Genomic DNA, 24,325 nt, shown 5'->3' with positions numbered 1-24,325 from the left:
GTTTCTCTATGCCAGGTATGCTTATTACTTTGTAGTCCATATGGGAGTCTATCCAATGGTCAAATGACGGTATGTTTGTATGATTCTCCTGTGCAAACGATTCCTTGAATGTGAAATTTAAAACTTCAGCTTTTGTATTTCTATCTTCAATTGCCACACCAGAATGATGAACAAGGGAGCGAACGAACACCTTAGACCCGCTTACCCATTTTATATATGACCAGAATTTTCTCGGGTTCTTTGCCAGATCTTTTGCTAAGCTGTGATGGTGGCAATAGTTGTATGTTTTCTGCATATATCTTTTCACAAACACGTGAATTTCTACTAACATTTGTTTGTCATCATTTATGCATTCCCCTTTGAACTAACCGTGCAACAGCCACTGCTTCCTCGGCATCCGCCAAATTTTGTTATTAAACCATGGTGGGTCTTTTCCATCATTTATACACTTGGAACTAAGTGATGCCAATTCACTGTCTAAGTGAGATGTTAATAAGTGCTTATCTGCTCTATCTAGCAGAAATTGAATTTCATAATCATAGTCGTTATAATGGCATCATGATCGCTAATCCCCATTTCTATACTGACAGTGTTGATAAGGTCCAGCCCATTTGAAGCTGCAAGGTCTAAGATATTTCCTTTGCATGTGGGATGCCAAGCTAGCTGCTCAAGACAATTTTCAGGAAACATGTTCAAAAGTATTTTGCATGACTGCCGTCCGTCTGTACCCCTCACAAGTGTCAATAGGACAAAAACGGGACAAAGTCAAATGAGACACTGAATAGAAACTTAGAATCAAGGTAAACCTTACTAGGAAGAAATGTAAAATCAGGGAATTTTTAGCACTGGTCTTATGGGTTTTCCACAGGGGCTACAAATTTATGGTGTAGAGTCGCAAAAAACATGAAATTGGAGAAATTGGGCAGAACTACAAATTAGGGACCACTATTCCAGTCAAGAAAGCAGCATTTACGGCTTACATGTGTAAGCCTGGAAAATGCTATTCCCACAGAATTCAGTTTTTCAGGTCAAAAGAGTGAAACAAATGGCATAAAACACAGAGCCATTCAAATATTTTCACTTAAAAAAGAAAGGTTTCAACTAACTTACCTGGCCAATATTGAGTTCCTGAGGAAATTGATTCAGTACAGGAGCATAGCTATTGCGGTCTTCTTCTATGACGGACACTATGAGTGCAATAAGTTTGTGCCAGAAATCCAAACTATCCAGGCGAGGCCCGTGATCCTCTTGGTCCCTTTTGGCTTCATTTGGGTCGACCTATGAAGTTAAGACATTTTTCATTACTGCTTAATTGCAAGCCATCATAATTATGTTGGCATTTATGCCCTCAGTGTGAAATAAAAAGATTTACTGGAGTCTTCATGGCAGTGAGATCATTAAAAACAGAGCACTAGCCCAGGTTGGGAGAAGATTGGGTGTGGAATCAATCATTGCCTTCTTGAATGAATACTACTGGTAAGTGCCTGGAGTGCGTCAGAGAATAAACATAAAATCTAAATTGAGATGGCACATGGAAAAGTTAATTACAGTAAAAAAGGTGGCACAGAAATCTTCTGCACCTTTATAAATGACATTCCTTCATTATTCCCCTTCCACTGTCCTTCAATAACCTTCTAGAAACTTCTAATCTCACCTCTGCTTCCTTCTTACATACTTTATCAATGAGACCAAGCCGACAATCACAAAAAGATTCGCCATCACAAGACAGATCCCAACCTGACCACTCTCCTCACAGGGTAAGTTCCTCTCTGACACATTCATCTACAACCGCTCTAGTACTCTAGTTAGACACTTTATATTTTGAAAAGTTGGGAAAAAAATTATAATCCTTAACAAAGTGTTATATCAGATTTCATAAATGTTTTCAATTTTTCAGTTAAACTTACACAGTACACATTATATAAAGCATGTTACTTTGTGAAGGTCGTGGACCATACTTACACATCATCATCTCTTTAAAAAGTATGTTGTTAACATATGTCAACAACAATTAACAAGCTGTTTTACATTTTTTTTAAGGATGGGCAGGAAGAATCCACTTCTCCAGTGGTAATATATGTTATGGAAAATAAATCAGTATTGCTAAAGTTGAAACATTTATCTGGCTGCTCCTCATGTGAAATTACAAGTTAAGTTTTAGTTTGTGTATGTGAGCCTTATTTACAACTAAAAAGCAAGATAAGAATGAATGAATAAAGGAGTGAATTAGAAATGCTCAATTAATGTCACTGATATTATCAAAATACTTCAAGCACTTTTAAAATAATTCGATCTGTTTTTACTAATTAAACATAGGTAGTTAAAATAAATAAAGTAACACAACTATGTTTGTGTTTTACTTGTTTCCTTCATGGCCAATTTTTGTTTTAGACAATTACACCTTCATTTTCTTGATACTGACCTGGAATTCTCTGTTGTAAAGCTCATAACAGTTCTCAAAGAGGAACTGATATGTAGATCGAAGACATGCTTTTACACAGTCTTTCACAACTGTGCTTGCACGTGGAGGACTAGAAAGTTCTTGGACTTTCATGCGAAAGAAAGTGATGCTGGTGAGCAGATCCACAGTGGACTTAAGATCCATTAGTTTTTCTTGGCTCGATGCTGGAAAGTTGTTGCGGTACATTGACAAATCTATGCGAAGTGAATTGTGCAATTGGTCCAGCAGCTTAACAAATTTCTCCTTCTAAAATCAGACAGAAAAGAATACAATGAGTACAGAAAACAGAGAGAAAAAGACATGAGTAATTACAAACAGAAACAAAATGTTAGATAAACAATATGCTAACAGAATTATACTTGTTTCCTTCCATGAGTTATACATAATTGTCTCTCATTTTGAACCATTCTTGGCTGCACTGTCACATGACCATATGACTGAACAGTAAAAAGACAGACCACTGCAGAATTCCATATTACCCCCCTCCCCTCCCACTGCAGCCGAGTGACCGTGCATGACTGCTGCACAGGCACCTACCAGCATCACCTGTGACATGCAATGTACACATGCTATCACCCTCAGTTTGCTCTCACTCATCATGCTATTTACTACGCTAGCCTAGCACTGTACTATAACTGTCTTGTTATGTGGCTACCCCATACATCATATCAGTTATGAACTTTGTCCTGTGAGATCATTAAATACACTTGTTCTGGAGATGTCGTCTGATGTCTTTTTTATGTTGTGAGTTACACCATGACTGCTGATGATAATGGGCATTCTTCATGTTAGTTATGTAACCACAGACCCTCAGCGACAGGCCACTGGGTGTGTCGTGGTAGTCGTACAACAGCAATTTCTGCAACAGCAGTTAGAGGGCCAGAAATGTAAGGAAGCCTTGTTTTAAGTGTAGCTCTCTCACCAATCGGCTACAAATTTGCCATGACTCCTTCCTCACTACAAGATGGCAGAACAGTGTGAAGCATATAAGAAGTGTCCCCAGCAGCACTTTGCTGCATTCCAGATATCGGACTCACATGTGGTAAAATCACTTTTCCTGTCACAGATCTTGCCCAGAACATACCAGTTTTTGTGCAAATTGGCCCCTCTCACAGAACTGACATGCCTGATCTTTGACAAAATATGTGCTCCATTAACTACCATTACCATTAACTACCTACCAATACTTCCACATCACTGCATCCCATGTGGAATTCCATTGGTGTCACAAACAGCCTAATGAGTCATAGAGCACATGGGAAGCTCACCTGCTGGGACTCAGTTGGAAATGCCATTCTGTCACTCCAGTACATAAGGAATCATATGCAGAGGTGATGATTAAGCACGTGATCATTTGGGTACCTCCGGACAAGAAGGTGCATCAGAAAGCTCTACAATTTGAGGATTCTACTATGGAGGACGTTTTAAAATGGGCTCAGTCCTTCGCAGTTTTCTAGGCAATGGGTCGCTGATTAGAATTCTGGGGTGAGGCAGGAGCTGTCGCTTCAGACCCAGCAGAGAATCCAACTTTGCCAACACAGAAAATGTAGCAACAGTAGAGTGCAAATATTGTCACACTCCAGCTCCTTCTCAGCAAGAAAGGAAAATAGTCTCAGCCCCTGACATGCCCTCATTTCAGTCATGTCTAGACTGTTTCTGAAGACATGTCTGAGAAGACTACTCCAACAAGCGGGCACAGAGCGAGACATGCCAGAAGGAAGTACAGCTTGCTTCTGGCTGCTGTGCTCTGGACAAAAAATACTCACCTTCACACGACCTAATAGACATTAACATGGTTTTGTTGTAGTCTCAAGCCACAGTGGTGTCTCCTAAGAAACTGTTCATCATGCTCGCTTTGTGCTGGTGTCTGTGCATCCTTGTTAAGCTTTCAAATGTATCTCCAGCTGCTAGTGCTGCTAATACACTCCACTCAATGATCACTCACAACTGTGGTGATGTACAAAAATGAGATAGGACACCTTACCTTCCATGTTGTTCACAGTACAGATAGAAAGAATCTATTTGGCCTTAATGTATTTTCTATTTTAGAATTGGTCACATATGCCTCGGTCCACCTGGTCTCAGAACAAGTACTTTTTTGTGAATTGGAAACCCTCAGTAAGGATTACTCTGACATTTTCTCTGAGGGATTGAGGAGGGGGGGGGGGGGGGGGGGGGGGGGAGGTGCGTCTAGGAAAAGTGATGAACTTTACAGCACACATTATATTAAAGAAGTTGGCATTCACTTACTACTGCTGAGCATGATCCATGCCCCTCGCACTACTGGGTGCCATCGAGAATGAGCCTGATGGATTGACAGTCTTGAAGTCATTGAAACCATGTCTGCCAAGTGAGCTGGCAACACTTTCGGTTAACTGAAAAATCTGGCAAGGAAACTGTGCCTGTGCTTTTCTCTACACTCACAAGTGGCCAGTATTTCAAGAAGGTCAATCTCTCTGAACCTTGCATACTACCCCTGGATGAGGAACCATGAAAAGCCGTGGTCATTAACATAAACACAAAGATATAACAGGCACAGAGAAACTGGTTGCACTTCCTTGCCCCACAAATTTAAAGGTGTTCCGGTCACTCTTGGTGAAAATAAGGTACTGCAGAAAATTTATCCCAGATGTGGCATCGACTGTGCACCTGCTCAACAAGAAAGAAGGGTATGCCTTTTGCATTGTCAGAGGCATGTGAACAGACATTCAAGACCCTGAAGAAGGCCCTCCTATCAGCACTATTTCACTAAAAATTTCAACTGGGCAAACAGCTAGTTGCAGCAGCAGCAGAAGCCTCTGAGTGGGGCCTGATATTTGCAACTAGAAAAAGAGGCCCTTGCTATCACCTTTGCAATGTATTCAAATACAGAACAATGTTTCACCTCTTTAGAGGTCATAAGCTGTTGATCTCCCTCTTCAGTCCCATAACAAAGCTGACTGATAGCACTTCCCACTAGCTCTAGCACTGGTCACTCTTTCTTAGCCGCTACAATTAAGAAATTCACTTCCACAATAGTACTCAACACACAAATGTGAATGCCCTAACCCATGTCCTGATGAGCCCCAACCTTGACTTCAACCAAGACGAGATCTTGTGCTTCCCATTGGACAAAGAGGCTCAACAGGTGGATGATGCTTTTCCCATGATGGGTGTCAATGCAGCTGCGGCTGAGGCCAAGGAGATCATTTAACAACAGGTATGGTGATATATACAACAGGGATGGCCGGACTGTATTCCCACTTGAGATTCCAATCTATTGCGACATCACTTTCACTTCTAATACTGGCTAATCTTGGTGGGCAGAGTTATCCTAATAACAGTGGATCAATGTTCTCCCTGGGTTGTCCTGCTGGAACCTTTGTGCCCAAAAATATTATAGCTCTTGCACCAAGGTCACTGGGGTGTCTTCCAAACTTTACTGCTCATCCATCACCATGTGAACTAGCCAGGAATAGACCATCAGCTCAAACACCTTATCAGCAAGTGGTACCAGTGTGAATAACAGCAAGTGGCTCCCTGCTAAACATTCTCACTCTGGCCGATGCACCCACACCCGCTGGAACAGGTTCATGTCGACTTCGCATGCCGCTTCCTGGCTACTACCTGGCTGACAGTCCTAAATGTATACTCCAACTTTTCTGTATGTGGTCAGCTGTCGGTCAATGAGTGCAAAGGCTGCAGTCACAGTGCTCAGCAGAATTTTCGGTACTGCAGGACTTCCTCTGGTGTTGGATGTGGACTACAATTTTGTTCTCGAGTTTTCAGCGAGTTCTGTGCTGAAGTGGCATCAACACCTGTTGTCTCTGCCTTTCAATCCCCAATCACATGGTGAGGCAAAATATTCATGAAAACTTTTAAAACACATATAAATGAATATGAGAATGACCCTTCTACTGATGGGTTGCTACAAATTTTTTTGATCTCCTACATATTGATGCCAATAGGGGAGAAGAACCTGGCAAAAATCTTCCATGGCCATCAACTCTGCGTGCTCCTCCATCCCTCACTGCCAGTGCCTGTGATAGTGTCTGCAGTGCTAACTCCATGCTTCCAACCAGGCACCTGCGTATGGGTGCAGGGCTTCAGATGCCAAGACAAGTGGATTCCAGCAGTCAACCGGTAGCACCAGGGGTGTCACATGTTCACTCCAACCATGGGGGACTGGATGGTGACACGCCATGAAAATCATCTCTGCCTGCAACAGATGACACATCAGCCATCACTTACATTGTGGTGATACCACCTTTCGGTTGTCTTCCACCAGAGCTTCAGCTATCTCTCCTCATGCTCTTCAGCTGCTCCTGCATTCTGGTTCTGTGACCTGTTAGCTAGTTCCAGTGATTCTCTCATCTCCCTCAGTTTATAGGCTTCCCAAGATGGATCAGATCAAACTGCTGTACCAGCCCTGACTGCCCCACCCCCACCACAGCAGCTCCCTTCTGTGCCAGAGCCCAGTGTGGACGTGGACACCTGCGACATGCCATCTATGTATGATATCGAAGCCCGCCATCAGTTTGCTTTCGTTCATTGTGCTATTTACTATAGTGACTAGAATTGTACTGTACCTGTCTTGCCACACGGCTACGAAATACATTAAAGCTGCTGTGAACTATTGTCCTGTGAGGTCACTAAATATTCTTCATCTGGAGGTGTCATCTTGTGCTTTCTTCTGTTGTGAGTTTCAGAACTTAAGTACTACTATTCATTTTAGAAATCTCATCTCACAATTCTTTCTGTAAACATTCTACAAACACTGGTTGAGTCCTTGTTTACAACTCTGCAAATTACTTCTTTTCTTTTATAATCTTGAAGTAACAGGTCATTATTTTTAAAAAATCTGTCTATCCTGGTCAGATGAACTATACACTAGCAATTTGTATCTACATTACTGAAGTGAGTTGGTTCAAAAACAAATTGTCAATGGCAGTTGCAATATGTGCTTGTACCCTTGTTGGGAATCCAAAAGTAGTCATAAAAAAATCCAAGTGTTGTCAATCAATACTTACATCAGCAAATCAATTTTAGTGTCCACAAATAGTTATTTTTTGTTGTTGTTAAGTATACGTAAACTTTCTCAACTACTTTTTGAATCTTAACGGGAATAGGACGTGAAAAGGGCCGACTTGGAGCAGGAGAGGCACCACAGGACATTTTAATTTACACTGTCTATACTTTTACAAATAAATTCATAAAACTTTGTTAGCACAACCAGGAAGGATTCAGGATTCACACTCATAGCAGAGAAAGTTCAAACACATAACAACACAAATTTTTTTTTACATGTGAAATTTCATCATTTTTTCACTTGGTATTGGCTGCATTTGTTGCTGTAGGTACTCTTTTCTTCTTAAGTAAGAGAGATTCTTTGACGAATTTTGCACAGCATACAAACCATACTTACAGGTGTATGGAACTCTAGAATTTCCCAAATCTGTTAAAAACTGTAGTAAAAATTGAGATAATTAACTATAAAATTCGAGTTTTCTCTAAACACGAAGTTTAAAATGTAACAGCCCATTCATTTTTCCATAGATTAAATACATTCTAGAGTTTCATATACCTGTAAGTATGGTTTGTAAGCTGTGCAAAATTCATCGAAGAATCTCTCTTACATATGAAGAAAAGTGTACCTATAGCAATAAATTCAGCCAACAGTAAGTGAAAAAATCATGAAATTTCACATTTAAAAAATATTATTTTTTCATGTTTTTGAACTTCCACTGCTATGAGAGTGAATTCTGAATCCTTCCTGGTCATGCTGACAAAGTTTTATGAATTTATTTGTAAAAGTATAGACAGTGCATATTAAAATGTCCTGTGGTGCCTCTCCTTCTCGAAGTCAGCCCATTTGACATCCTATCCCCCTTAAAATATTTACTGCTGGTTGCCTGTAAAGTGTCATTACATCCTCTATTCTGGTACAGCATTCAAAGTGCTGTTTGAAACAATATTCATTAATCTTTAAGTCTAACATTAGTTTGTATACAACACGATCTTCCTATTTGATTCGTGTAATTTCCATTTTATGTTCAGATAAAGCTGCAACAATGTATACCTTAGCCCAAGAGAGAAATACATTAAACTTTTTATTTCTCCTGTCTCCATTACTTCAGTGTGCTGAAGCATTCACATTCAGCAGTGTATTTTATTGTTAGTTCAGGCCTATTATTATTATTATTATTATTATTATTATTCTTGTTGTTGCTGTTGTTGTTGTTGTTGTTGTAATCTGATAAAGTTGCAGAATGTCTCAGTGTATCATTCACTACTCACCCCAAAGTTTGACGCTGCAAAGCGGTCACTTGCTGATACAGCAGAAGATGCTGTAGTGTGTGCGTAATATGCATTAATGTTGGCAAGAAGAGTACTCATCACAGCAGGCACTCCAGGGCACAGGTACTTTGTTGATAAGCAATGAAAGTGCCTGAAATTTGACAATGTAAGTTATTATTCAAATAAGTCACACTGAATGTTGTACAGGCACACTGATAAATCACATTTTACTGTTATGACTGCATTACATTTCAAAATAAATTACTGGTCAGCAGAAAATTTTTAAGTGAAAAAGCACACATACATCCATAACAATGAACCTAACAGTAAAATACACATGTTACTTCCTGACAGTAGAGAACCATCATAATAAATCACAACCTGTAAATGAGTTATTCATTAAACTTTTAGATAACCAACATAATAAATCAAAACAGAGGGAATTTGTACTAAAACCTGTGAATGAATTTTTAATTAAAATTTATTAAATCATACAAACTACACAATACAGTATGTTACTTTGGTCATGTTTTAGGTCATGAATGGTTTTTTAATAGCTGAGCTGTCTGATACATAGGAAATGTATCCTACATATAATTTTAGAACTAATTTTATTCAATGTATTTTTAATTTAATTGGGAATGTGGGTGGTTACTGTAGTGTAAATACACAAAGAGACTATAATGGCACAGGGCATGAGTTCTCACTTGCAAACAAGCTAGACATAAAGCTTGCAAGATAAAGAAATGAAGACTTTGTTGTTCACATCTCCTTATCTGTACTGTTCTTCCTACTGGAGTGACTTTACCTTCCCTGCTCCCACTCCAGCACTACACAGCCTTCTATAGTCCACCAACACACCACAGTCTTTTTCCTCCTCCTCCTCCTTTTTCCTATCCCTCCCACACCATTTAACCTCCTGACTGCAACCAACTGCCCTACGATGTCCCCATCATGTCCCTGTATGTTCTCACAAGCAGCAGTTTACCATCCCCCCCCCCCCCCCCACCACTGCCCTTCTTTCTGTCATCTCTCCCACCACAGCCTCCTCCTTACCACCACCACACAATATTGCTTCTCCCATCATGTGCAGCTGCTCAAAGTCTGGCCTCAGTGGCCAGAACAGGGGTCATGTGTGTGTGAGCTATGCTTGAGTGAATGTGTATGTGCTGTCTACTTTAGAAGAAGGCTTTTGGCTGAAACCTGGCATGTTTAGCAGTCTCTTCATTGTGCTAGTCTCCAATTTATCTCCTCTACATGGTGAGTAGCAGTCTATCCTTTTTATAATACTAGGTATCAGATTCTTCATTTGAGTAGTCACACTCTGTTTCAGCAAACAATGTTCTTAACTGCAATAACAAACTTTGTTATACTATCTGTGATACCTATAGCTATACCTATACAGTATCATAACAGCCAACTTACCATTCTCATACTGAGTAAAAAGAACAAAGTCTGTAGGAAAGCTAAAATTACAACCACATTTGAAACAGACCAACACCAAAAACTAACACATTACAAAGCAGTTTAAATAACAACAGCGCTAAATCTAGCTTGAGAATGTTACCATTTTAAAAATTTCTTGAATATCCAGGAACATACTAGATGGAGTACCCATAATACACATAAATTCTTCTCAAACATGATGGATTAAGTGATTATTAAAATACGAAATATTTTAATTGTATTGTAAATCAGAATTGTAAAACGGCCTGATTTGTAATATTATCAACATCAGAATTATGTTCTGTTTGAATTTTTACACTGTTAATTAAATAAACAACATCTAAGAAGTCACATTCTGAGGAAAACTAACTTTGAAATGTACATCTAAGGAGCAAGTTTCAAAAAAAAATAAACACATGATATTTCCATAAATTAAGAGTCACTACTTGCATATAGAATTTGTTCATGAAAATTATTAATGTTTGATCTGTTTTTATTGTGAATATTGTCCCTATAATGTAATCAACCATTTGAAACTGTAAGTAATTCCACTATTTTGGAATCTTTTGATGTGAAATGACACATACTGTCTTGATACGATTATGGGCAGATGTATTTGCAATGTCTATTAAAGTATTACACAACAGTAGTAATGATCATTCATTGTGCTGTTACACTGTGTTCCAGTTAATCTACCAACAAAATAAAAGTATCTCTGCCACTGGATTACGTGGCCAGCACTATTATTTCAAATGTAATAGAAACTACAGTGCTAGTACTGTCCAGAACTGAAAATGATCCTGGGACACTCAACAATGCATTTTCAGTGCCTGTGAGACTGTCATGACAAAAAGTAAGTACATTATCCTTTGAAATCATTTTACTCTTCTCACAATTTATGTGTTTGTTGTGCTAATGTCATGAGATGCGTGATAGCAGCCACAGAGTCCAGCTGAGAATTGAGAGTGACTTCAACTGGTGGCTTGCCACAGGATTTTAATGTACAATAAATAGGTTTCATTTTCTGCTACAAAGGATTTAAAAATGCACTCGTAACTCCAGCCTCCCATGCTTCAGATCAAAACTTCTTCAAAAACTTTCTCAAATTCATCAAACGTCAAACATTGGCATTTGAGTTGGTTAACCCAAAATAATGCTTCTCCCTCAAGAAATCTGTTTACAAACTTAATTTTTAAATCATTATCTATTTCAGGAAGTAAATTATCTTTGCAGTGTTGCTCCCAGGGGAAACTTTTCACAGGCATATTAGACAAGTTATTACACCCAACATTAGAGAATCATTTTGAGCAAGACCGTTTTTGTGATTGCTATACTTGTTTTTGCACATGAATAAAATTTGCATGTGAAGTGGCTGCATTGTTATCTTTCTCAGATACATCTTTCTTTATGCTCTCAATTTTATCATTCAAAGAATTAATATAATCAGTGTTTTGCTTATTGACAGTTTAAATTTCACATCTGCACTTAGCTTCTACGATAGAAACTTCATCCCTGCACCAGTGACTCCACTTCAATTACTTTCAGTTCTACACCTCCCAGTCTGGAGTCTGTGTTGATAACTTGTCTCCTACCTTATGCATTCTTTTGCTCAACTTTTCTGCTTTATCACATATAGCTGTCACTTGGCCACTTATCTCATTTTTCACCTCATCAGTCTGAGTACTCAGTTAGTTTTTCATTTCCAAGAATGAGTTTGAAATCAACTTATCTAAACAACTAAATTCTTTTGAAATCTTGTCTTTTGACTTTACATTCCTTTTCTCTAGACCTGAGACCTCATTGTCTATTTCCAAAATTTCTTTTGAAAGCTTAGCATCCATTTGATCAATTTCATTGGAAATTAACATCTATTTTGGAGATTTTTTTGAACTCTGTATTGAACCACTTTTCCAGTTTGCTTCAAAACCCGAGCAAAACATTGCTTGCACTATGATCTTGTCCTGCTTGTTCTAGACCATCCTGATCTAGTCCTCCTTGTCCTAGACCTGACTGATCAAATGCTACCATGTTTACAGCTGTTTGAACTAGTCCTACCCCATTCTCCTCCACTGACTCTTGCTCAATGTGTTCTACTGACTCTGGTAAATATGACTCTGGTAAATAGGCCAAGTCAAAATATTTCACTAACACCACTGTCAGAAAACTGTAAAGTAAATGTATATAGTTGTCAGAAATATTCCCCACACTTCCACAAAACACAACAAAACACTGAAATGTAATGAACTGCATAAACATTTTTATCTTGTGTCACACATAAATCAGATGTTCAGAGTTCAGCATTCTAGATATGTCAATCAAATTTTCAAAATTGCCAACCTTACCTGTAATCAAAGTTGTTAAAAGTGATGGAGAGTCCACCAGGTTCTAGTTTACACAAAAGGTTATTTAAAAATCCTATTATTTACTGTACATTGAAATCCTGCAATACAATACTCGTTGAAATACCACTCGCAGTTCTCAGCTAGACTCCATGGTTGCTCTCACACATTGTGTAATATTAGTGCAATGGACTCCTAATTTGTGAGAAGAGCTAGTAATGGCATAATATGTTCTATTACATCTGAAATATAATTCCATTGCAGAGACACTTTTATTTCATTGGTAGATAACAGCTACACAATGTAAGGCGACATTGCAAGATCATCGTTACTATTGTCTAGTACCTTAACAGACTTTGCAAATATGTCTCCTCATAATCATATCAAAATAATGTGTGTCATCCCATGTCAACAGATTCCAAAATATTGGAATTACTTCCAGTTTCAAATGGCTGATTATGTTTTGACCTTCCTACTCAGATAATAAATAGAGAACAATAATTACAATAAAAACATATAAAACATTAAAGGCTTTCATGAACAAATCCTATATTCAAGAAGTGGCCATTATTTATGGAAATATCATGTTTTAGTTTCTGTAGTTAATACTACAGTACTTTGAACAGAGTTGTTGTTTTGAAACTTGCTCGGCAAATGTACATTTTAAAGTGAGTTTTCCTCAGAACGTGACTTTTTACATGTCATTTATTTAATTAACAGTGTAAAAATCAAAACAGAATTTTGATGTTAACAAGATTACATATGAAGTGTGTTCAGCAATTCTGAATTATGATACAATTAAAATATTTCTTAATTTGATCAAAACTCAGTCCATTGTGTCTGATAAGGTTTGAAGAGTATTCACCATATTTCATCTCCTAAGTTTTCTGATGAGGTGTAAGTTCTTAAAAATGTAATTAATCTTTGCAATAAAGAAATTTGCAAGTTATGCATCTCATTAATTTGCATTTTGTTAATATCCTGTAATAATCAAGGTGGCTATTTAGTTTCTTACAAACATTATGGTCATTAGGAAACTAGGCTGGGTACTATCGTTATTTAAATTTATTTGCAATATATTAGTGTTTGATATTTACATATTTCAAACATAGCTGTACTATTAATAACACTAATGATTTCATGTGGCTCAATGGCCTGGTGCAAGTCTTTCTACTGGATGCCACATTGGTGCTTTGCATGTCCCTAAGCTATCCAGTTATACAACCAGGAAGGTGCACCTACACTTCAGTGTGGAATGTGAGCCTTGTGTTGTTTCTGGCAACTCCTCATATCATGGAAATGCAAATTCTAGGTTAAAATGAAGACCAAAAAATTCATGATCCCGCTGAGGCTCGAACCCAAGACCTCTCAGTTTCCAGGCACATACTTTATGAAGCAGAGTGTAAACCTCAAGCTATAACATAAGACTATAAAGTGACTGTGATGATATTGTATACGTAAAGGTATGACAGATAGTATATCAAAGTTCGTTGTTACAATTGAGAGCACTATTTGCTGAAACAGAGCACGGGAACTTCCAGTGAAGAATCCAAAATCCGGTAACATGATCAACATCCTGTCTAAAATGTTATAAGGTAACCAACCATACATGGTCCATTCCAATAACTTGAATTGTTTTCTTGTGCCTTGTTTCTCTTTATGGAGCAGAGTGTGAACCTCAAGCAGACAATGGAAGGAAGCCAGACCTCACTGATGGTGGCACGAAACAGTTTAACACCGAAAGTAATCCAGAAAGGTTCCTGTAAACTGTAGCAATATATCAAGTGCGCTTTCAACTCCATAGATGTATAATTTGGAGTAGATGGAGTGCATGGCATTTTAGGGAATCTACTTTATTGGGTATAAACTGTGCAGGATGGGCCTTGAGTGGGAGCAATATGAGCACATGAGTAGGTTTGTGAACTGATAGGTCAATTCGTGGTAGAACTCTGGTGCAGTAAAAGAACACAATGTGTATTGGACAGACAACTAACGCATTTCAGCTTTAAAGATACAGTTTCAGATGAACAGATCCAATTACATACAGAAAGCTCTGAATTTTGTTGACGAGGTCACTGCACACATAAAGAATGCTAGTGGTTGATACATTAACTGTTATCAAAATTTAGAGTACAGATGGTTTTATCTTTTCTATGTAGGTATCCAACTGTTTCTTATTTTATCTTTTTCCCCATATGTTAAGAGTGCATGCCATTTTTATTATAATGACAACAGTATTACTAACATTTCTAACAAAATCTTGTTATACATTTGAGGTTTTGAAGAGATCTTAGCCTGAAACTGTTATTAAATCATGGAAGGCAATGTACGCAAGCTACACATATGTGTTATACAAGAACCAGATGTATACTAACGTCATAGCTTGATATATTGATTCAATGCCATATCTCATGGCAAATTCATCAACAATTTCTTCTGCTGCTTCATCAAAGTACACTTTCCAAGCATCATCTCCTTTTGCCGTTGGTAATTTGACCATTCCGCTGTTCTCTTCACATAGAGAATGGAACAAGTTTTCATGAAGACATGTATACTGTACATGATAAGGTGCGACCTGAAACAGAGTCAAATAATTAAAAGTCTGATGCTCCCAGCTGAGTACACATGGTAAAAACTACAATGTTTTGTTTTATCTTTGACTTGAGCATAGCTGCTCAAAATTCTGACTTTTGCTTTTTTGCAATGTAATTTAAGGATTTAGCAACTGTTCATTCTGATGAAGACACCCCTAGTAGAACCGGTTGGCTGTTTAATTTTATACTGAAACTAATATACAGTTACCAAATAACAGCCATGCTCAAAACTGCAAATAATTAATGTTATGTCCTGAAATGGATATATTAACAATATAACAGAAAATTAAATGAATTTTTGGCACAAACAAGGTGGATTAATTCAGTAACTATGAGCTTGTTAAAATGCGGGAATTTATTTAACTGACAAAACAACAATATGTTTAATAATGTCAAAGAAAACATTTTGCTAAAACTGACACAGCACTACACTGAAAATATCATATAAAACTTCTGAAGCTTAAAAATAGTTTCCTGGATACAGTATAGAATGAAAAATCTGAAGATATGAGGGAGAATCAAATATAAACAACATTTTTGTTCCTGAGCATCAACAGCTGGTAGAACCAGACCAACACATCAAGTACTGTTGGGTGGGGCTGTTAGGAGTGAAAAGAGCCATCTGTTACATACTTCCAACAGCTTCAACAGCTTCACATCTAAAGCTCATGATGATAGAGCAACATCTACATCCCTCCAATGAACAACACATAATTATAAAATTTCTTGCTCATGAAGGAGCACAAGTAACAGCAGTTTTTCAGAGACTGACTGCACAGTTTGATCATCAAATATTATCAAGGGCATACATTTGTGCAGCATAAAGAATTCAAGGAATGGTGGGAAGATGTGGAAAACCGGTAACATGATCACCGTCCTTGGATCAGCATTCAGAGGACAACATTTGTGCAGTTGGAGACATTCTTGAAGGTGATCGATGGGCAAGAGTGTCGGAAATTGCAGAAAAGTTAGGAATAACTTATGGGAGCTGTCAAGTGATCATCACAAATGACCTATATTTCCACAAAGTGTGTTTCAGATGGGTCAGTCGTCTTTTGACAGGAAATGAAAAGTTGAGATGTTTGGGGGTCTGTCAGAGGCGTACAGTAAGGTTTGCGAAAGAAGCTGATGCACTTTTGAGTCAGACCATCGCCTGTAATGAAACATAGGTCCACCACTACTCTCCTGAATCTAAACAAGCCAGTATGGAGTGGTGGAGGAAAGGGGAGGGAGCCCTAGTGAAGGCAAGCCAAGACTCGACTGTCACCTGGAAAGGTCCTTTCAACCATTTTTTTCGACCTGGGGGGGGGGGGGGGGGGGAGCACAGGGAGGGGGAGGGGCAATCTGCTTGCTGATTTTTTGCATGAACAATGCACAATCAATGTTGTATACTACTGTGGGCTGTTAAAGGAAGTGAGGGAGACATATCATTACAAAAGACGAGACCAACTGACCCAACAGGTCATCCTCCAAGGTGACAATGCCTGGACCCATATTGGAAAGGTATCCAAACTACAGGAAATGCTCTGGACTCAACTTGATCATCCACCTTACAGCCTGAACCTATCGCCCTGAGGTTTCCCTTTGTTCGGGTAGCTTAAAGAAACTCTTGGTGGGCACTGATATGAAAATGATACGGGAAACAATGTGGAAAAAATAAACTGTAACTGCCTTGTGTCTTTGAATAAATGATTTTTTTTTTAAAATAACGTCCCATTTATATTTTATTCACCCTCATATAACTGAATAGTTGCGGTTGAATATTGCAACAAAATGCCAAGGCAAGGGTTACATAAAGCAATAGAGTGCAACCACATACTTAAAAACACTGTAGTGCAGCAATGCGTGCGATGAAAATTGACAACAATGTCCTTGTGGACACAATGAAGTTAATGTTGTTGTGGTCTTCAGTCCTGAGACTGGTTTGATGCAGCTCTCCATGCTGCTCGATCCTGTGCAACGTTCTTCATCTCCCAGTAACTACTGCAAACTACATCCTTCTGAATCTGCTCAGTGTTTTCATCTCTTGGTCTCCTTCTATGATTTTTACCCTCCACGCTGCCCTCAAATACTAAATTGGTGATCCCTTGATGCCTCAGAACATGTCCTACCAACCAATCCCTTCTTCTAGTCAATTTGTGCCACAAATTTCTCTTCTCCCCAATCCTATTCCATAGCTCCTCATTAGTTACGTGATGTACCCATCTAATCTTCAGCATTCTTCTGTAGCCCCACATTTCAAAAGCTTCTATTCTCTTCTTGTCCAAACTACTTATTGTCCATGTTTCACTTCCATACATGGATACACTCCATACAAATACTTTCAGAAACGACTTCCTGACACTTAAATCTATACTCGATGTTAACAAATTTCTCTTCTTCAGAAACGATTTCCTTGCCATTGCCAGTCTACATTTTATATCCTCTCTACTTTGACCATCATCAGTTATTTTGCTCCCCAAATAGCAAAACTCCTTTACTACTTTAAGTGTCTCATTTCCTAATCTAATTCCCTCAGCATCATCCGACCTAATTCGACTACATTCCATTAACCTCGTTTTGCTTTTGTTGATGTTCATCTTATATCCTCCTTTCAAGACACTATTCATTCCATTCAACTGCTCTTCCAAGTCCTTTGCTGTCTCTGACATAATTACAATGTCATTGGCAAACCTCAAAGTTTTTATTTCTTCTCCATGGATTTTAATACCTACTCCGAATTTTTCTTTTGTTTCCTTCACTGCTTGTTCAATATACAGATTGAACAACATTGGGGAGAGGCTACAACCCTGTCTCACTCCCTTCTCAACCACTGCTTCCCTTTCGTGTCCCTTGACTCTTATAACTGCCATCTAGTTTCTGTACAAATTGTAAATAGCCTTTCACTCCCTGTATTTTACCCCTGTCACCTTCAGAATTTGAAAGAGAGTATTACAGTCAACATTGTCAAAAGCTTCCTCTAAGTCTACAAATGCTAGAAATGTAGGTTTGTCTTTCCTTAATCTAGCTTCTAAGATAAGTCGTAGGGTCAGTATTGCCTCACATGTTCCAATATTTCTACGGAATCCAAACTGATCTTCTCCGAGGTCAGTTTCTACTAGTTTTTCCATTTGTCTGTAAAGAATTCGTGTTAGTATTTTGCAGCTGTGACTTATTAAACTGATAGTTCAGTAATTTTCACATCTGTCAACACCTGCTTTCTTTAGGATTGGAATTATTATATTCTTCTTGAAGTCTGAGGGTATTTCGCCTGTCTCATACATCTTGCTCACCAGATGGTAGAGTTTTGTCAGGACTGGCTCTCCCAAGACTGTCAGTAGTTGTAATGGAATGTTGTCTACTCCCGGGGCCTTCTTTCGACTCAGGTCTTTCAGTGCTCTGTCAAACTCTTCACGCAGTATCATATCTCCCATTTTATCTTCATCTACATCCTCTTCCATTTCCTAATATTGTCGTCAAGTACATTGCCCTTGTATAGATCCTCTATATACTCCTGCCACCTTTCTGCTTTCCCTTATTTGCTTAGAACTGGGTTTCCATCTGAGCTCCTGATATTCATACAAGTGGCTCTCTTTTCTACAAAGGTGTCTTTAATTTTCCTGTAGGCAGTATCTATCTTACTCCTGGTGAGACAAGCCTCTATATCCTTACATTTGTCCTCTAGCCATCTCTGCTTAGCCATTTTCCACTTCCCGTCAATCTCATTTTTGAGACGTTTGTATTCCTTTTTGCCTGCTTCATTTACTGCATTTTTATATTTTCTCCTTTCATCAATTAAGTTCAATACTTCTTCTGTTACCCAAGGATTTCTAGCAGCCCTTGTCTTTTTACCTACTTTATCCTCTGCTGCCTTCACTACTTCATCCCTCAAAGCTACCCATTCTTCTTCTCCTGTATTTCTTTCCCCCATTCCTGTCAATTGTTCCCTTATGCTCTCCTTGAAACTCTGTACAACCTCTGGTTCTTTCAGGTTATCCAGGTCCCATCTCCTTAAACTCCCACCTTTGGCACTTTCTTCTGTTTTAATCTACAGTTCATAACCAGTAGATTGTGGTCAGAGTCCACATCGGTCCTTGGAAATGACTTACAATTTAAAACCCAGTTCCTAAATCTCTGTCTTACCATTATATAATCTATCTGAAACCTGTCAGTATCTCCAGGCTTCTTCCATGTATACAACCTTCTTTTATGATTCTTGAACCAAGTGTTAGCTATGATTAAGTTGTGCTCTGTGCAAAATTGTACCAGGCGGCTTCCTCTTTCATTTATTCCCCCAATCCATATTCACCTACTACGTTTCCTTTTCTCCCTTTTCCTACTACCGAATTCCAGTCACCCATGGCTATTAAATTTTCGTCTCCCTTCACTATCTGAATAATTTCTTTTATTTCATCATACATTTCTTCAATTTCTTAGTCATCTGCAGAGCTAGTTGGCATATAAACTTGTACTACTGTGGTAGGCATGGGCTTCATGTCTATCTTGGCCACAATAATGCGTTCACTATGCTGTTGGTAGTAGCTTACCCGCACTCCTATTTTTTTATTAATTATTAAACCTACTCCTGCATTACCCCTATTTGATTTTGTATTTATAACCTTGTATTCGCCTGACTAAAAGTCTTATTCCTCCTGCCACCAAACTTCACTAATTCCCACTATATCTAACTTTAACCTATCCATTTCCCTTTTTAAATTTTCTAACCTACCTGCCCGATTAAGGGATCTGACATTCCACACTCCGATCCGCAGAATGCGTTTTTTCTTTCTCCTGATAACAACGTCGTCCTGAGTAGACCCCACCCAGAATCCGAATGGGGGACTATTTTACCTCCGGAATATTTTACCCAAGAGGACGCCATCATCATTTAACCATACAGTAAAGCTGCATGCCCTCGGGAAAAATTACGGCCATAGTTTCCCCTTGCTTTCAGCCGTTTGTAGTACCAGCACAGCAAGGCCGATTTGGTTAGTGTTACAGGCCAGATCAGTCAATCATCCAGACTGTTGCCCCTGCAACTACTGAAAAGGCTGCTGCCCCTCTTCGGGAACCATACGTTTGTCTGGCCTCTCAACAGATACCCCTCCGTTGTGGTTGCACCTACAGTACGGCTATCTGTATTGCTGAAGCACGCAAGCCTCCCCACAACAGCAAGGTCCATGGTTCAGGGGGAGGGGGGTAAGAAAACAACCACAATAAGTACTGCAAAGTCATAAGTAAACAAAAGACATGTTTGAATTTGTATTTAAACATATTGTATTCTAACACTTTGGACGACTTAAAGTGATGAAGTATGCGTGTAAATTCCCACTTCTTTAACGATGCAACTTACTTGAGACTGTCAGCCAACTTTCCTTGATGGTTAGCTTGCTGCTGCAACCTCCTTTTCTCTTCTTCTCCAAAGTATATTTGCTAGGAACAGGAATTTCTCAAGACTTTTTCTATTTGTAAATAAATAAGCAAATGTATGCAGTTTGTTTTGCTTCACTTAATGATGGATATTCAAACATCAAAACTTTTACAAATCTCATTCTTCACATAAACAAACACTGTCAAGTAAATCTCTTCGTGTATCCAAAGGTTAGAAACAAAGTTCATTTACACACAAGAGAAATTTGGCTCAAAAAACCAGGTCCATTCTCATGCTGAATTTGAAAGCACGTCTTAACCTTTCCATGTCCAAGACGAGCATCCATTTAACATTATTTCAACTGTTTTTCCCTTTTTTTTCACTACAATAGTCAGAGTTATAAAACAGTATGGAATAACACAGAAGTTCCTTGAATCTGCCGTGTTCTTTCATTAAACTTCCATGGCGTGCCCGGCAATCACTTGTCGGTGCCATTCGACTGCCGTGTCTACAGTCTTCTTACTACACACTTTGGACCTGCACGCACAAACAGGTGACTTGCAGTAGATAGGCCTTCTCACATTTATAATTATAATATCATGTGTTCGAGACAGTCAAAGGCCAAGTAGTTCTAGAATTTACACAGAAATTCTCAAAACACTTCATATCCCCCTCCTCAGATCGAACACGCGATATCTTACACATAATCATCATGTACATTAATATCACACCTAATAACAATTCACATTTTAACAGTATACATTGGGCGATACTTTGATATCAAGACCTGAGTATTCACTAGTGATCCAGTAAGTCTGACTAGTATTTAGGAAACATGAGACTTTATTTTTATTTTCAATCATAAACTACAGGTGTCTGGGAGATTTGAGTAATCTATTTTCTGTTTTCATCTTAAACACTACCTTTCCTAAGAATGTATTACTTCAAATGTTTTATGCAGTTTGGGGGAACTCTGGGCAACATGAAAACATTAAAGTGTTCATTTTGACACTTGCAAACTTACATAGTATGTAATAATGCTTGTTGTGCATAGAATTCAAATTTACCAGAATAATCCCTGTAAAATGTGTGACTTCTGTCATGATACTGTCCTTTTCCCCAATGATCAGTATCCATACCTTGCCTGTGGATTGACCATATGAGTGCATTTCCTCTATCCGTTCTGGCAGGTATGCCCCTTTATACAACATCCCTATTCATTAGGCTACAGGTTGTCCTATCCCCATGTAGGTACAACTGCCCTATATATTCAGTAAATGCTGGGTACGCTCCCCTTCTTCTTTCTGAATAGGCCTCATGGTTCATTACCCCCAGTATACATTCCTATGCATATCATAATTAAATATTTTCTGGTAAAGATAAAAAAATCTATTCTACACTTCTCATTTACTTCTTAATACTTTATCTAATCCCTGGAGTCCTCCTCTACTTTTCAACTTCTACATGCTTAATAGATTCCATGTCTATACACTATTCAGTAGGTAATATATTTACATACACTATTCAAGTCCCACTATCCTACAACTCCTCAATTTATCACAGTATTTGCTGCACTGACTTTCCTTAAATAAACATCATGATTACTTCAATCTTTCTTGCATTCTCTTTCATTACTTATGCCTCCTTCTTATGTATATTTGCTCAGTGTGAATTTTCATTTTTTTTCCCCCAATCTATGTGGTATATATGTGATATGAAATTGTCACAGTTCTCATATGTGTGTGTGTGTGTGTGTGTGTGTGTGTGTGTGTGTGTGTGAGTGTTTTTGAGTGCGTACGATAGTTTTTATATCAACAGGTAATGTAGAACCACCATAATAAAAAACGATGTGTGCTTATTTCCCAATGTACACATATCTTTCCCTCTACAACAGTTTGTGGTTCTCACAACTTTCTAATTTGTTACCTCATTGTTTGCATATCCGTCTCTCTTTGTGTTTACAATACCAGAGAAGGAAAGTTGTTACTCACCATATAGTGGAGATGCTGGGTCGCGGTAGGCACAATAAAAAGATTCACAACATAACAGCTTTGGCCATTAAGGCCTTTTTCAGCAGTAGACACACATACACACACACACATACACAATGATGGAGAGGCAATGTTCGAGGATAAGAAATTCTGGAAAGTTAACAAGGGGTGGTTTGGAGGCAGTGTGGGTGGATCATGGTCGTATGGAGGAGTGAACTGAGTTAGGCAAGGTTCAATATTGATCTTTGGTTGGGTCTGATTGGTCGGGTTGGTGGCAAAACAGTGTTTCCACTGTAGGGACCAGCTTTACTGATCTGCGCAAGTGGGAACTTTCCCTGCAATACGTACTACTTTCCCGTAACCCTCCTGGCCTCAACCTTCATTAGTCATTGTCCTCACCCATCCTGCTCCCTCCATGTTCCCATTCCAGCACTACACAGCCGTCATTTCATCGCCACACCCAGTCTCTTAATCTCTTTTTATTTTTATTTCTCTCCTTTCCACTACTTACCCCCTCCCCCCTCCGCACCTTCTCTCCTGCCCTCCATCTAAACTGCAACACTTCACTGTCCGCCACTCCCACCATACTATCCCTGCCCCTCCCCGCCCCAGCCTCCTCCTTACCTCCACCCAGTCACCACTTCCATCATGCACTGGTGCTGCTGCTCGCAATGTAGTTTCAGCTCTCTGAGACTGCAGATGTGTGTGCAAGTTGTGTTTGCGTGTGTGTGTGTGTGTGTGTGTGTGTGTGTGTGTGTGCATGTGTGTATGTGTGTCTACTGTTGACAAAGGCCTTCATGGCTGAAACTATGATTGTGTGAATCTTTTTATTGTGCCTACTGCAACTCAGCATCTCCGCTATATGGTGAGTAGCAACTTTCCTTCTCTGATATTGTTACATTCCATCCTGGAATTTCCATTGTTTGATCTCTTTGTGTTTATGTAGATTGTATCTAGATGCGTGTTTGTGTAGTCTGATTCCTTCAGCCTTCTGATCAAAGATAAAATGTAGGTTATTGGAAACCACAGAAACCAGGATGGACTTCTGTGATAGAAGTAAATGGATATAGACAGAAAGAAAAATAGATAGGTCCTCAAATGAGACATTTAGAAAGGAAATAAATAGAAATGGTTGCTAGGATCAAAGAAGAGAAAAAAAGACAGCCTCAAATACAGGAAACCCTTCCCACCCCCTTCCTCAGGAAGGTAGCTGGTAGGTACTTGAGTGAGAAGCCAGAGGAGGTTTGGTGTTAGATTATCTCCTACAAAACAGACATTCCCACCTTTACCATTGAGGTCCCTGAAGTAAATCTTAGGAACCCTATGGAAACAGCAAATGGTGAAGAATCAGGCACACTTGTTTGCAAAGGTTGTCCAAACGGTGTGATGGTTGTCTTGTGTTAGCCATGACTTATGTGTTTTTGTAAACCATACTTTTATCCACAATACCCACCACTTTCAACACTGATACAACCCCCCACCCCCCATCTACATCACATCTCATAAAAGGTATGAAATATTCAATAAAAAGTAGAAAATCTATATCCTATGTTATCACAGTTGTTTAATTAGTCATCCAGTATCATATGTTCTGCTAAGTTAATATTTTCTTCAGTTCACAAAGAAAAAATGTGTGTCAAGAAATATAAACTGGAACTCTGAATGATTAATGGAAAATCTCATATAAAGATGTGAAACAAATACTAACAAAGAGATAGAGGGGTTGGCCAGTACTTACCTCAGCTCAGTACAGCCGATAGATACACAAAAAAACAGAACCGAAAATTTACGTTCCTAGCTTTCGGAACAAATGTTCCTTCATCAGGGAGGAGAGAGGGGAAAGAAAGGGAAGAAGGGGAAGTGGATTC

The 24,325-nt window shown here is 38.8% G+C and overlaps 1 protein-coding gene across 1 annotated transcript in view; it reads right to left on the bottom strand.

Annotated features, from left to right (window-relative positions):
* The window catches only part of LOC126413295 (uncharacterized), a 640,882-nt gene that overhangs the window by 226,125 nt on the left and 390,432 nt on the right, over window positions 1–24,325 (bottom strand). The window contains exons 16-19 of the mRNA XM_050083195.1: window positions 14,898–15,097; window positions 8,738–8,888; window positions 2,423–2,707; window positions 1,111–1,278 (exon numbers count right to left, since the gene is read on the bottom strand). Coding sequence (XP_049939152.1) covers window positions 1,111–1,278; window positions 2,423–2,707; window positions 8,738–8,888; window positions 14,898–15,097 — 804 coding nt within the window. The remainder of the gene's footprint in view (window positions 1–1,110; window positions 1,279–2,422; window positions 2,708–8,737; window positions 8,889–14,897; window positions 15,098–24,325) is intronic.

The sequence above is a fragment of the Schistocerca serialis genome, chromosome 7 (assembly GCF_023864345.2).
Source record: "Schistocerca serialis cubense isolate TAMUIC-IGC-003099 chromosome 7, iqSchSeri2.2, whole genome shotgun sequence".
NCBI classification, from domain to species: Eukaryota; Metazoa; Arthropoda; class Insecta; order Orthoptera; family Acrididae; genus Schistocerca; species Schistocerca serialis.
This window is presented reverse-complemented; position numbering and strand designations above follow the sequence as displayed.